Raw genomic sequence first — 14,191 nt, 5'->3', positions numbered from 1 at the left:
ATTCTTTTTACATTGGGGCAAATCAATCAAAGTCAAAGCCATTTTTCCATCAAGGCACTTCTCTATGATCAGACCAGCTCAAATGTGTATTCCATGCAAGGTAAAAATATCACTTTCCGCATACCAGACGTAAAAGTGAATCCGTCTCCATAAACATTTAAACGAACTTCCTTATCACCATGATGGTACCAAAACCAAATGCATACATAGAACCCCCACATCGACTCGTATAAAATGGCTCTTCACTTTTTCCACGGCTCATTACATAGCGCTTCAAGTGGTACCTGGCTCCCAATCATACTTAGTGAAGATTGCATGAAGATTCAGAAGACCTGCTTCGAACGGTACGCTTTCAACCAAAGACGGTACGACTGCATAGTGTTTTCTTCCGATCGGTGTTAATCGTTGAAGGTTGCAACTATTTTGTTTTGGTCTTCATTTCGGTGTCGCGACAAGATTGTGGTTCTGTGATTGTGAAGATTTCATTCATTTTTCCAGTTTTGAATCAAGATGGATTACACAAGAAGGTAATTAATAAGAGCAGTTTAAAACAGTTTTTTGTTGTTTTTGCAACTTGTTTTTGTTTTAACTAGATAATTGATTTACGCTCTGCTAAAGAAATGACTGGAAAAAATTGTTCATTTTACGTTGTTTTACAGAAAACAAGCCTTGCTTCCAAAGGTGTTTTAGTATATTTTTTTATTATGTTCTTAGTACAGATGTACATTGTCGCATTCGCTTTAAAGAAACTGTCCTGGAGCTCTAAAACGTTAGGAGGAAGAAGCATGAAGACCATCTAACTGTATTTTTGAGCAGATTATGTAGAAAACCCAAATCAAGAACTTGAACGTATATTTAAATATAATTGTAAGAACTATATTTAAGGAAGACTTCAGGCAGCTAAAAAGCGAAAAATTTAAAGTTTTTAGAATAGGAAATGAGACGAAATATACAGAGAAGCAAGTTTAGAAAACTCAAAATAAGGAAACAGAACAATGTGTTTAATTTTTGCAAAATTAGTTATTTAAAAATAGAAAAGCACAATCCATAAATGTGTTTGGTTTATTTCAGTTTTTGGTAGATTTTCTGATTTTAGTCGATGTTCTCCTGCGTAGTTCTTGCAACTTTCGAGAACGATGTACCTTCTAGCGCACATACATATCTGATATTTTTCCGCTTTATTTTCCCTAATAATTCAGTTTAAAGCTCCAGAACATAGGAACAAAGAAGCCGAAAACACTTATTAATAATTTTTTCAACAACTGATACCGAATAATACCTTTACTCCAATTTAAGTACCCGAGAGTTAGCAAAACTAAGGATACAAACCAAATAAAAGACATGTTTTTCCATTCTCTCGGATTGCAATTGAAATCAGTTTTAAACGTAAATATAAAGTTTCACTAATTGTAATGATTGACGCCATTTCTTCTCTAGATAAAAGCTCGACTTAAATAAATAAATTGGAAAAACCTCAGTACAAGAAGAACTTAGAACAGGAGAAAAATTTCAATATACAAAAGCGAGTACTGAAAACTAAAAATTCAAGCAGAAGAACACGCAAAAGAGTTTGGTTCCTCAACATAAACAAACCCAACAAATTGTGCCTCCCAAAAATGTACTCGAAAATTCCCCTTTGAGGCTGAACTGAAGACATTCAGCTTCACATTGAAGAAATTGCCTGTTGCAAAGATTTTATAACTTTTACATCAAACATTAATCACCCGGAAGCGCAATGTTTCAAATGCAACTAAATTGCACATGATCGTGCTCACATTAATGAAGACCTTTAATTACTTTCAGTTTTCGTGTTTACTAAAGTACTTTCGACGTGTGATTAGTTTTACGAACACTTAGAAAAGAAACTTCTATTATTTTGCTATTAGAGAAGACTGTGGATACCAGTCCTTTAAAAAAGTATTTTTTAAACTGCCGAAGTCTTCAATCCTGGAAGAATTCTTCAGAGAACCCACAGTTAGAGTAAAAACAACTTTCTGAAAGTAAATTAATACCAAAACTGAACCGATGATTAAATCCTAGCATGTCTTTGCAATAAAACGCAAATCGCCGCTCATCTTTCACATAGTTTTCCCATATTTCGTTTCAGACAATAAAATTGGCTTCGGGAGAATTGAGAAAGAGACTGCACGAGGAACTTGCCAAAGAAGCGCTTTCGTAATTAACAATGCCGAAGACGTAGAAGCATGTGTACAATATGATCAGATATAGGGTAAGATAATTTTAATCTTCACTTCTAAGGAGGTCAAATGTGCGAAAAGTGTAGGTACTTACTCTAATGAGCGTCTGTTATAATTGATTATATGTAGACCATTGAGAAAAATACCCACTGTAGAGTTTCAATGATTCAATTCAGATTTAATGAAGAAATTTGCTATCAATTTTATAATGTTATCAAAAGAGTTGAGCCGGTCAGGAAAAGTTCTTTACACCACAGCCCAAAAGCCCGAAAAGCCCTACAGTTGCAAATTTATTGAGTTTCTCTACTCATTATTGATTGAACATTATTTAGAAATCATTACTCAGTAAAGGGAAATTTCCATTTGTGGGTTACCATCCCGCAGAATTTCAGCCGATGGTTATTCATAATTATTCATTTTATAGCTTCAAGTGAAATCTACTAGTGCGACAAAACCTACATCGTGAAATGCACGAAAACGTACGTGTCGCCAGTTGGAAATCGCCATTAGTTCTGTGGCAGAATTCGCATTTGTTTTTTTTATGTTTAACATAAAAAATGTTCCATTAAAGTTCCCTTGAGAAAAGAATTTGAAGAAAATGTTTACATGAAAATCCCACCTCGGCCAATTTCTCTTGAAATTTCGAACGATTTTTTAATTGAACCAATTTCGGCTTTCTAAGTTCAATACACGATTAATGACCTGTTAAATGCAATTGGTGATTAGTGGCTAAAAATGGTCAATTAGCAACCTGAATTGGTTACAAAATCCATTAAAGCGACGAGAAAACCTTATAACTTTTGAAGCCTAAAAATTGATTCTGAAACAATGTCTAGTAACTCATTTTTATCGCAATTTCAAAAACCTCAAGTATCCACTTGAGGACTTAAGTCATCGTCTATTTTTTCGACCGTAAATATTGATTTTATTTAAAGCGCTTGTTGGTTAAATCCAACGCAAATTAACATGCAACTTTACAAAAATTACACGCGATTTTGCCTCATTTTAGTTAATTCGGCAGAATCAGATCATTTTGACTCAAACCTAATTTAATTTGACTAATAAAAATAAATGTTCCAAAACTCAAGTACCGTAGGTTCGAATCACTCGTTTAATTGTAAAGAGGATTATGACTCCAAGTAGGTAATTTAACTCTAATTAAAGTGTTATAATTAAATCAGTATCTCTAGTGTTGTTATAAAAAACGCCGTTATATACAATTAACAGCTAATGATTTCAAATGGAAGTTTTACTAATTTTCAGTGCAAAAAATTTACTATTAAATTTAAAAAGGTGTTAAATACGAACAAAACTGCCTGCAATTCCGAATAAAATGATTTGACGAATTCGGAAAAATCAACCAAAAGTCCTACAAGTCCCCAATTTTTGTTTAAAAAGCAGTTTTTAAAGCAAGTTTAAAACATTGTCCTAATATTAGCCTATTAACCTAAATTATTAATGGGGACTTTTTGCATAAAAACCTAAACTATGTTTCCCTTACTTGTTCTTGGTTAGATTTTAAGAATTTCTCACGAAAACCGTAGAAAACATTTTCAACAATCAACAAACATTTAAGCGAAAGCAATAACTAGGATGCTTTTAATAGAAACTGAAACTTTCAGCCCTTTAGCTGCTCTTAGATTCAATTTCTGGATTTTTAAGGGCAATCGTTTACGTTTAACCGAGCAGTTGTTCTAAGCTTTATAAATTCTCCAAAACCCAAGTTGTTTTGCCTAAAATTTGGAATACCTGAAATTACTGATGTTTTGCTATAAAAATTCAAACTTTTATAGCCGTTTACCTGTTTTCGATCGTCACCTACTTAAAAACTTTGTTTGACAATCACGTTCAATTACATCAATTTTCAAAGCACTTTTTGAAAATTTTTTAAAATTCAACGGAAATCCCTCTAAGTTTGAAAATTGGAGTAATCATTGAAGCTTCTTCTACAAAAACCTAAATTTGTTTTTCCTGCACTTGTACTTATTTCTGTTTTATGTGGTAAAAAAATTCAAAAATGAACAACATTTTTAAAGTTACTCTATATTTACACATCTACGCACGATAATTAGTATGTTTTTTTTATAAAAACTCCAACTCTCGGTCCTTAAGCTGCTCTTAATTACAATTAATGGATTTTAAAACACAATCGTTTTCGTTTAAAAGAGCGGTTTTATAAAGTTTGCTAAATTCTCAAAAATTAAATCAATTGGCTAAAATTTCACACGCTTATCAATGATTTTTTGTTATAAAAATTTTAAATTAAATAACCTTTCATCATAATTTGCTTACAATTTTTGAATTTGACAAAATTTGAATTTTACAATATTGCGACTTTTGAAATAAAAAAAAATCAGCAACAATTCCTGCACGGCTTATGTTTCGCACTTTTAATAACTGGTTTATCTTCTATGAAAATTTAAAATCGCCCTTTCCTGATCTTCATTTGAGTAGATTTTATGAATTTTTAAAGCCAACCGCACACATTTCATTATTTCAGCTGTAATGTGCAGCTTTTGTTTGCAATTTTGTAATTTGCTGCCTTTTTACATACTTATACGCAATAACTGGATCTGTTTGATAAATGTTGACAATTTCACATTTTTACCGGCTCTCAGACGCAATTTATAAATTTTTTAATCCTAATCCTAAACTTTATAAAGTAGGACATATTTTTTTTGCCTGTTCGATAAATTCTCAAACACCCACCGCAATGCCTACGTGTCTTTAATTCTGGAGGCTTTATACATACGATATTTTACACGAAAGTTGAAAATATCAGCCCTTTATCCGCTCTTGATCACAACTTATGATTTTTTTATGGCAATCGGTCCCAATTCCGAAGTCAATTTTTCATGAAGTTTTGAAAATTAACCAAAAAATCCTAGAAAGCTGAAAAATATTCAAATGTGAACGAAAATGTCTAACTTACTGCCATTCAATACACATAATTTCGATAACAACTTGGAATTTGCAGTATTTATTTGCAATTTATGGGGTTTTCAAGACAAAAATAGAAAAAATATCATCAATCTTCAAACAGCCAGAATTTCCTCACTTTTCTGTTATCGCTCTAGATTCGCACACTCTGTATATTTTTTGTGGTTGAACATCGATTTAGTGAGTGGTGATTTACAACATCTCGCGTGTCATCACGCATAAACTGCGAAAAAAAGTGGATTAAAGAGGAAATGCCATCCGAGGCCAAAGAAAACAGAAACTACCGTTTAATCGGAATTGGCGATTTCCGCCGTTTCTTTGCAGTTGTGCCGTAAATTCCTTATAAAAAGTAAAAGTCATCTTTTGACATTGTTTTCTCATCTTTACAGGCAACGTTATGCAATGAGAGATAATGTGTATTTCGCTATTTAATGGATTTTGGGACTGAGTCACTAATAAAGAATAAATTAGACATTGTTACTTCAAGCGCTTGGAAGTTGCAAGGCCTAAGCAAATAGCACCGAATTTAAAATATACCAAAATGGGAAAATGTTAAATATAAAAAATAATAAACTTTACACACCAGATGAACACGACGGATTTAATTAATGTACCGTAACTTTAACGGATTTACCAGATAATTAAGCCAATAAAGTGCAGACTATTACAGTTGCCAACATCATAATCTACTGTGTATGTAACTTAATAAACATAAATTTTCATTGCTGTTACACGCCAGTTGGCTGATGCAAGCAGGTTCTGCATTTTGTGCATTTAGCTTGACTATTTTTGTTCATTTTGTCCATGGGACTATTTCGCATTTAAAGGCATTAGCAAAGTGCACAAATTTAATTGAAGTTACCTACACGGATAAGATTTTTTAACTGCGAGAATTCCCACTGATTTCACTTTTCACTAAACATAGCTGCGATTTGAACTTATCGCCATTGTTTGGAAAACATAATAAACCTGAAACTTTCTCACGGCAACAAAAAATATTCATGACCATTTCCATTGGCTTCCTCTTCATTCTAATTACTTTGCCATGAACTTTACCGGAGAAACACTCAATCAAGTGCCACTAATATGCGCATTTTTAGCTCCAGTTCTGCCCGAAAAATGCTATTTTCTCTAAATTCTAATTGCATACTAATGTGCGCAGCATTTCCCCATATTAAATCGAAATCTTCTAACTGATTAGCGACTGCTTTTCATGCAGCTGACGCTTTTCAAGCCTCTCTTGCCATTGCATCTCTGATCTTGACCCAGACCTTAATTGCAATCCGCGTGCCTACATTGTTCTTCTGCTTCACGATCATCGTGAAGAAAGTTATATCTTCTTTGGCTTAGTTTCCATCAGGTTTGCCTCATTCCGTTTGCATGGTTTTTTTCAGATTTTCTGTCTTCTACTTCTCTCTGTGCAACTATCCGACGTCCTAAGCGATGCTCAGGGGGCGGAAAAGACCATTGCCAACTCCCCAGTTAAAAAGTCGCAGCCAGCAGATAATTTGGGGCATTCCTCGACTGGCTGGCTCTACTCAACTAATAATGTGCAGGACTTAAGTGCGTCCGCCTCCGAGTTTAAGGAGGCAAGGTATCCTCCTCCAAACTTCCACTTGAGGGGGCAAGGAAGAAGCTGCTATGACTGCAACAGCGAGCCCTGGATTCCCATAGTAGGGAGGAGCCTGTATTTCCCCACTCCAGCCTCTAGTCACTCGAATAGTTTAGAGTTTAGCAACAAGCCCTACTTTAAGGAGAAGGGCCAGTTCAATTTACTCCGGCCTCCCATTGACCAGTATGGGGCGCCGCAGGCCAAATTCAACTACCCAGCTACTGGGGAGGTTGTGGACTTTATGCTGCCCCCACCATATATACCTGCAGCAGTTTCCAATGCGTATCTGCCAGCTCAACAGTTCAATGCTCAATCCAGTCCGGCTCCCAGTGTTTTCAACTTGCGTCCTCCACCTACTTGGTCTGGCTACACGGCTCCGCCCAGGCGCCCCTCACCTCCAAAGTATCTACCTCCATACCCCACCACTCCTCTACGGCCAGTCTCCCAGAACTTCCAACCTCCTCCTTTGATAGGCATTCATAACTTGCCCCTGGAGAAGAACCATAACTTGCCTCCTGCCATGCCTAGCGATAGCTATGGGAGGCCGATAACTGCGGGCCATTCTGAGCCGATAACTGCAAGCAGTGAATATACCAGGGTGAACCCTGTGGGGCATTTTGCCAGCTTCCAGCAGTCGTTTGTTAGGACGCATCCGAGTGATTTCAGCAACGTCCAAGTGGTGCCCAGTGTGCAGATTGCTGATTATACTGCGTCGATTGAGCACCCCATCAACTTGATCCAGTCGCCAATTTTTGACCTGAATGTTGATGATCAGTCGAAGGAGAGCAGCTCGCGGGAGAAGCTGAGCGAGAATCCCATTGTAGTCGATGACTCCTTCTCTAGCAGCAGCGACTTGAACACCACGTATTCTTCTGAGCTGGCGCATAAACGGCACAATGATAAGTACCTGGCTTCTGGGGAGTTTGGCAATCCCAGCCAGAAAGGGCCGGTGGATTTGCGAGATAATCTCATTCAAAAGCTGCTCTTTGAGCAAAATATCATCGATGATCCCAACAGTGTTGGTAGCAAACAAACCCAGGCACCGGGAAAAAATCTCCAGAACCTCCAAATCGTTGTGCCGTATGTCCGATCTGGGCATCCTACAGCCATTTATAACAGAGAGTACACCACATTGGCCCCTGTTTTCGTGCCTCCTCCTATTTCTTCAGAAGCAACCACTTTGTGGAGCCAGCTGGTGGAAGATATACAAACCATCAGCCACCACCAGGAGCCAGCCCAGGGCTTTGCAACTAGCACATCCACGGAAGTTTACAACATCAAAGACTTTATTGCCAAGAACAATTTTCCTTCCTATGACCTGCGGTCGCTTCAGAAGAATATTGATCACTGGACGCATCAGGCCTACTCCAACCGCCATAGTCCTATTGGACAATTTTCCACCCAGCTGAAGCAGATTCCGCAGGAATACCTTAGCTCCACAGCTAAAGACCACGAGGCAGCCAACAGCGACAGAAAGGAGGTGGTGATTGAGGACATTGAAACCAACTCAATAATACCGCAGGAATCGTCGGAGGAACCCAACAAGCCCCAACAGTTAGCAGTCAGAGTCGAGAAGCCTCCATGGGAGTCCAATAAGGTGACCTTGTCCAACTCTACACATGAAAAGGTCTACGTGGTCACTCCTCAAAGTTATCACATTTTCCCTACCAGCACCCCAACCACTGGGTTTAGCATGGCGCCTAAAGTGGAGAATGGCCAAGTCAATAATGCTTCAACCATGACCAGAATCAGTGTTCGCATCGAGAAGTCTGACGAGGGCGACGAGAAAAAAGCGAAACCTCTCAAGGTGGTCTACAGCGAGTGGCCGCATTTAAGTAGGTTCAAGGTCCAGCTGATTTAAGACTAATTAATTAATGAGTCTTTTTAGTCAACGATTTAGAAACCACCACTACTTCCAAGCCCACAACAAGACATCCGCTGTTTGGGCTGATGGATTTAGCCCCTTATACTGTTTCTTCGAATTCGATGGTAGAAACCATTGGGGGACATTCTAAGGTAATGCGGCTTGAATAAGCGATTGTAGAATTTTATCTACGATTCAACCAAACTGCCCTACCGAGAAAAATGAACCTTTCTACCGAAAGTTTCCCGCAGTTTGGATGTGCGTAAATTGTGATTGCTTAGAGCGACTTCGTTTCTAGCTGAAGCGCTTTCTGGTCTACAGAGCGGCAAATGAAACAATGCAAAAATTTGCAAAGTGGCACGCAAAACAGGTTTTTTTCAGTCTCAACGCCAAAAGCTTAAGATATTTTCTATTTACAGGGTGGTCTCAAAAAATCGTCTTTTTGGATGAGAACCGATAACTTTTCTGCTCTTGGTCCGAGCTTCACGATCTAGAGCGCATCTTGAAGCTTAAATTTCTCTTTTCAAATGAAGTGAAGTTTACTTGCAAATATTTAGCTCATTCATGCAACTCGGCATACCCCAATTTTTCTCTGAGTCCACTGATGTGCCCTGAATTTTGAAAATGGGATGATGAGAAAAAATGAATATTTCAAGACCCAAAAGTTTTTTAGACCACTCTATAAATAATCACGGTGGGCAAAAAAATCTTAATACCTGTACTGATAGCATACAGCACAGAACGTTTTTTGACCCAACTCAGAGCATGTAGAACTTTCACTGATTGTACAGTGTTTCATTTTCCACCCTGCAGAAACTTTATCTAACGCACTAATTTTTGCAAAACCACTCACTAATCGCAAAAGAATCGCACTAAATCATGTTAAGCAAGCACAATTTACCTATTTCCAAAGTTAGTCCAAATTTGTCTGTGTAAAGAAGATTTTGTTGCGCTGTTTATTCACGTTAAAATCACATGCGAAGACCGCACAGAAGAGAAAATCTTGCACTTTAAGTAAAGAACCAGGTTTCAGTATCGTGGGAAAATGCGCCTAATGGTATTTCGGTATACACTCGGAAATTCCGCAGAAAAACTTTAGCAAGTCGCTCAGAATTTAACTGAAATATTCGCGAATTTTTCGCATCAAAGTGTTAACTAATTAGTGTTGATTTGCAGGTCACTAGTGTTGGAACTTCGCCACTGTTCAAGTTTACCAGCACTACGCCCACTCCATTTAAGCATGCTAATGACACAGTAAAAGTGTCTGCAGAATAGTGAAGTTCTTGAAACTTAACTTCCATGAAGTTGATATGAACAAAGAGCTGAAATGAAAGCATGAGGCCACCAGAACCAGAGAATAATTTAGAACAAAACTGTGACTAAGAACTTTATTTAATCGAAGTAGGTCATTGAAATAAGGGTATAATTAAGAAATACTAAGATAAACCACGTAAGCTGTATTTCCGTAATAATAACCACACATATAATCTTAGTGTACATTTCTTCTTTCGCCTATTTATATAGTTTAGTAATTTATAATACAGAGTTAGCAAAGAAACGAAATCGATGTCGCGTTGCGCATTTTATATGAGCAAACTTACAAAACAAATAAACTAATTATTATGTTTTTTGTATTGGTTCATTTGAAAAACCTTCACAAATATTGACAAAAACACTGGCAAGTGCAACTTTCCCTGTTTTTATTATCAGGAAAGTTTGTTTATGGTATTAAACTTTATCAGTGTATACTTAGAGGATTAACTTCTGTAATCAATTAAGTTAAACCAATTTGTATACTTATCGTATACTCGTTTTGAAATAGATTGATAGGCGGTTTAATCCCCAAGTTGCACTAAAAGAGTGCGACAAAGAACATTGCCTAGTGGGTGTATTAGAAAGAGCGGAAAGGCAGAGCTCAATTTTGTTGGCAACCAATCGAAACACACCGAGTTACACAAGTTCCGATTAAAACCGATCGAACACGAGTGCATACGTTTGTCTCTTTCCTGCACAGGAATTGATGGTTCAACCTTGTTCCACTCTTGCGTTTGTTCAAACCTCTTGAAGAAGTTTTCTTTATCTAGAGCAAATATTGATGACTGTCCTAATTGTGTGGATTTCCCACAAATAAACGAAAACAGCAGTTTTTTGCAAATTCCCAAACCGCACTTGCTATTGTTCCGTCAATTTCTTAAAATCAAATCAATAAATCACATCTTGTTAGATACTACCTAGAATTTCGATTAGCACTTAATCCTACTTATCGGATTTTGGAATTGCTGAGAATATTGTGATATCATTTATCTTATCTGCCTCACTTTAATATTGGTATTATAGCAATTTTCATTTTATATCCTTGATTGAGTAAATGTTTGTGTTTCATTAAGTGCTCAACACAAATTGAGCAAAGAACTGTTGAGGTTTTATTAGTTTTGTGTTCATTGTTAACGGGATTTTGCGCACATGGATGAAGACGATTTTGATGATTTTGACGAGGAAGATTCTCTACTTGGATCAAATGAAAGGTAAAGTTCGAATGAGGAAAATGAGGATGGAACTGCGGAGTTTTTCGGGGGTTTGCAAAGAATTCTTTATGCCTTGGCTGGAAGATTTTTTGCGCCAAGCCCAAAATTCAAATGTTATTTTGGATATTCACGGAATTTCTTGTTGCCTAAGGTGTTTTGTATTAGAAACCCTTTTCGGGTCAAACAAAAAGCCAGTTGAGTCGACGACAAATTATGTAAATATGAAATCCTGAGGTGAAATCAAAGAGAACTTTATTCATGATCTTCCTTACTGCTTCCAGGTTTGCTTCAACTAATAATGTTTATTTGAATACATTTTCATAATGTTTGCTGTATAAACTGTATAAATATATATTGGTGACATGCAAATTGGTGAAATTGTCTCCCTGCGTCATTGTTCCACTTAAAACTTGGTGATGATACAGATATAAATAATGTATATTTCATTTTATGTATATGCTTGATGGTAATCGATTTGGCTGATAAACCTGAAATCTCCATCAATCTCTCTTGAAACCCTTAGTCATTGCATTGTTTTTCGGACAACTTCCTACTGTATAAGCAAATAAAACGAGGAAGACAACATCCACGAACAGAAATAATAATTGAATAAAACACCAAGCTGTTTTGAATTTGAGCGTAAAAAATCCCGATTGATTTATAGGCAAGGAGAAGAGGTGGAACCATGGAACAGTTTTCAAATAATCCATAGAAAACCTGCCAGTGGGTCGACAGTGGAAACCAAATTCATCGATAATGGAACCATATTTTTGAAAATTGCCACCATCTTTGGGGTGGGATTGGTCGTACTCCTAACAGCGGTCACATCGAAAGGACTGTTGCTTTTCATGACATCGCAGGTGAAGAAAAACGTGACCAGGCAATATTGCAACCGCGGTTTAGGTGAAAAGTAGCTGAAAACACTGGGGTTTTTGCTAAACCGTTCAGTTGCAGATGCATCTCGTCAGTACGTGTTTTCCATGCCCGATGTTGAAAGATCTACGTGGATCTGGCTGTTGATATTCGCCTATTGCGTCCCTGAAGTTGGAACCTTCATCAGGTTACTGCTGGGTGTTGATCATTGAATCCCTACTATCTTGAAGTTTTCCCTTCTAGATCCCTCAGAATTCTAGTCTTCAAATCCAGATCCTACCCGCATCCTGCAGAGTTTCTCGCTCTGCTAGTCACAGAGTCTCTACCAGCCATCGGAAGCAGCTTGTTGGTTTTCAACGTCTTACCTGAGATAGATGTGATCAGAGGTGCAATGCTTACTAACGCCATGTCCGTTGTTCCTGGCCTTGGTAAGACGTTAATTCCCGAATTTTCCAGTACTTTAGTGTGCTTTTTAGAGTTGATTTTGTTCAACATGTACTCGACCAAGAGGAGCGTCAGTATGGCCTTGGTGGCCGATATCGCTGCTCTGATCGCTCAAGTGTCAGCTTTTGTAGCGTGGCCTTTGCTGGCAGATGGCGACTCAACTATTTGGCTCATTCCGGTTTCCACAATTCTAATCTCTTTCGGCTGGTGGGAGAACTTCATTTCGGAAACTTCTGCGGTAAGTTCCCGATCAGTTAATTCGGGACGGGTTCCTTGATGCTTTGCGCTTCCAGATCGAATTTGTCAGAAACATGGCCAAGTCCAGAAAGAGTTTTCCAAATAGCAAGTATTTCTCCTATGCCATTATCTCCATACTGAAATGTTGCATCTTCTTCGCAACCACTGTGGCCAGTCTTTACATCAGGGAAGGAACCATTGGGTATATGTTTAACAACTTTACTGCCACATTCGGAAACCATCGCATGATGGTCACTGAGGTAAAAACTCTTTTTTCGTTAACTGATGGGAGAGATTAAGCGAAACTCTCTAACACTGCAGGTAATACCAACGATCAGCGGAATAAGCAATGGAGTGGATGACGCTGTGAGTTCAGGAGTAACTCAGCCGATCTACAGCGATATAACTCTCCAACTCAGCATATGGTTCGTGTGCATTGCTACAGCGTACATATGCTACGCTTTTGCCAAGTTTTCCTGCAAAATAATGATCCAAGGTGAGTTCTCAGAATTTTTCCCTAGCTGGGTTTTTCAACAGCTCCTGGTTTAGGAGCAAGCTTCGCTTTTCCCATCGGACTAGTAGTTCCAGTCCTCATCACCGGCTTGGTGATTTTTTGTGGATATTTTGCGAAGGACGAATGTGCCTTTCACGGCTCCATTCCATCCTATCTATTCTTCAACGCCCCGCCTTTGACATATTTGAACGATTTCATTGGCCATCAGTACGCTTGGGTGTGGCTGCTTTGGCTAGTTTCACAAGTATGTATTGGGTCTACATGGTCAATTTTATCATCCTTGATGTAATTCTAACAGATTTGGATTACCAGACACATCTGGTCGAACAAGAACTCCAAACTGGCTACAACTGAGCAGATTTTTATGAGACCGATGTATCATGGAATTCTCATCGATCAATCGATCGCGATGAATCGACGGAATGTTGCCCACCAGTTGAGGAAAGATGATGGTAAGTAGTCCAATGTGTTTGCTTTACCAACCAACAGAAGGAATGAGACTATTTGCGAAAGAAGCAGAAGAATTATATTTGCCTAAGTGATGCTTCCTGGTTGGTTTAATTGGTTGAATCGCTATAGGTTCTACAAGAGAGATCCTGAGGAATTGATTTTTTCTTCGTCTTCTTCTAAGGCGCTGTGCCCTCACAAAGGTTGGCGGCCCACAGGTCTGGTTACTGCAGCTCTGAAGATCTTTTGATCAATTCAAATCATCGTCTGGGATTTTTTTATGTTAGATGGTTTGTCTAGATTGAAAAATTCGCCCCAAATTGGAAAATTTGGGGATTTTTACGAAATTTGCCTACGTGGAAGAACCAAAAATTCTCTTTCCACTTGGTTGGGTGCAGGTTTGTGTGACCTCCAGTTGGAGAGTTACGAATTTTTAAGTCCAGTCATGCTTTCCAACATCAGTCTGGTCGCGGTCTAGATTGGAAAATTCGCCCACAATTTGGAAAATGTGGATGTTTCTACGAAATTTTATAGCGT

General features: G+C 38.0%; 2 protein-coding genes across 2 annotated transcripts in view; both read left to right on the top strand.

Moving 5' to 3' along the window:
• The first annotated feature begins 266 nt into the window (after positions 1-266).
• LOC109545444 lies at positions 267-10,241 on the top strand. Its single transcript, XM_019916147.2, has 5 exons — positions 267-527; positions 2,108-2,230; positions 6,533-8,585; positions 8,639-8,766; positions 9,791-10,241. Exons 2-5 carry the CDS (start codon positions 2,216-2,218, stop codon positions 9,887-9,889), a joined length of 2,295 nt encoding a protein of 764 aa, XP_019771706.2. The 5' UTR covers positions 267-527; positions 2,108-2,215; the 3' UTR covers positions 9,890-10,241.
• Positions 10,242-10,936: 695 nt separating this feature from the next.
• LOC109545443 (chitin synthase chs-2) overlaps positions 10,937-14,191 on the top strand; it is a gene marked incomplete in the record, with an annotated part of 8,125 nt that continues 4,870 nt past the window's right edge. The window contains 9 exon segments of the mRNA XM_048667006.1: positions 10,937-11,139; positions 11,804-12,042; positions 12,094-12,199; positions 12,256-12,440; positions 12,489-12,694; positions 12,750-12,953; positions 13,015-13,189; positions 13,243-13,451; positions 13,506-13,659. Of these exon segments, the coding sequence (XP_048522963.1) occupies positions 11,078-11,139; positions 11,804-12,042; positions 12,094-12,199; positions 12,256-12,440; positions 12,489-12,694; positions 12,750-12,953; positions 13,015-13,189; positions 13,243-13,451; positions 13,506-13,659 (1,540 nt within the window).

This window comes from Dendroctonus ponderosae, unplaced genomic scaffold (genome assembly GCF_020466585.1).
Source record: "Dendroctonus ponderosae isolate FM_Combo_2020 unplaced genomic scaffold, Dpon_F_20191213v2 Dpon_F_20191213_5, whole genome shotgun sequence".
Classification (NCBI taxonomy): Eukaryota; Metazoa; Arthropoda; class Insecta; order Coleoptera; family Curculionidae; genus Dendroctonus; species Dendroctonus ponderosae.
Note: the sequence above shows the minus strand (reverse complement) of the source record. Positions and strands in the feature narration are given on the sequence as shown.

Bases quoted from the DNA above. Each gene is read 5' to 3' on its own strand.
- LOC109545444 (XM_019916147.2), top strand. The intron at 8,586-8,638 runs GTAGGTTCAAGG...GAGTCTTTTTAG, and splicing joins CAGCGAGTGGCCGCATTTAA to TCAACGATTTAGAAACCACC. The intron at 8,767-9,790 runs GTAATGCGGCTT...GTTGATTTGCAG, and splicing joins CCATTGGGGGACATTCTAAG to GTCACTAGTGTTGGAACTTC.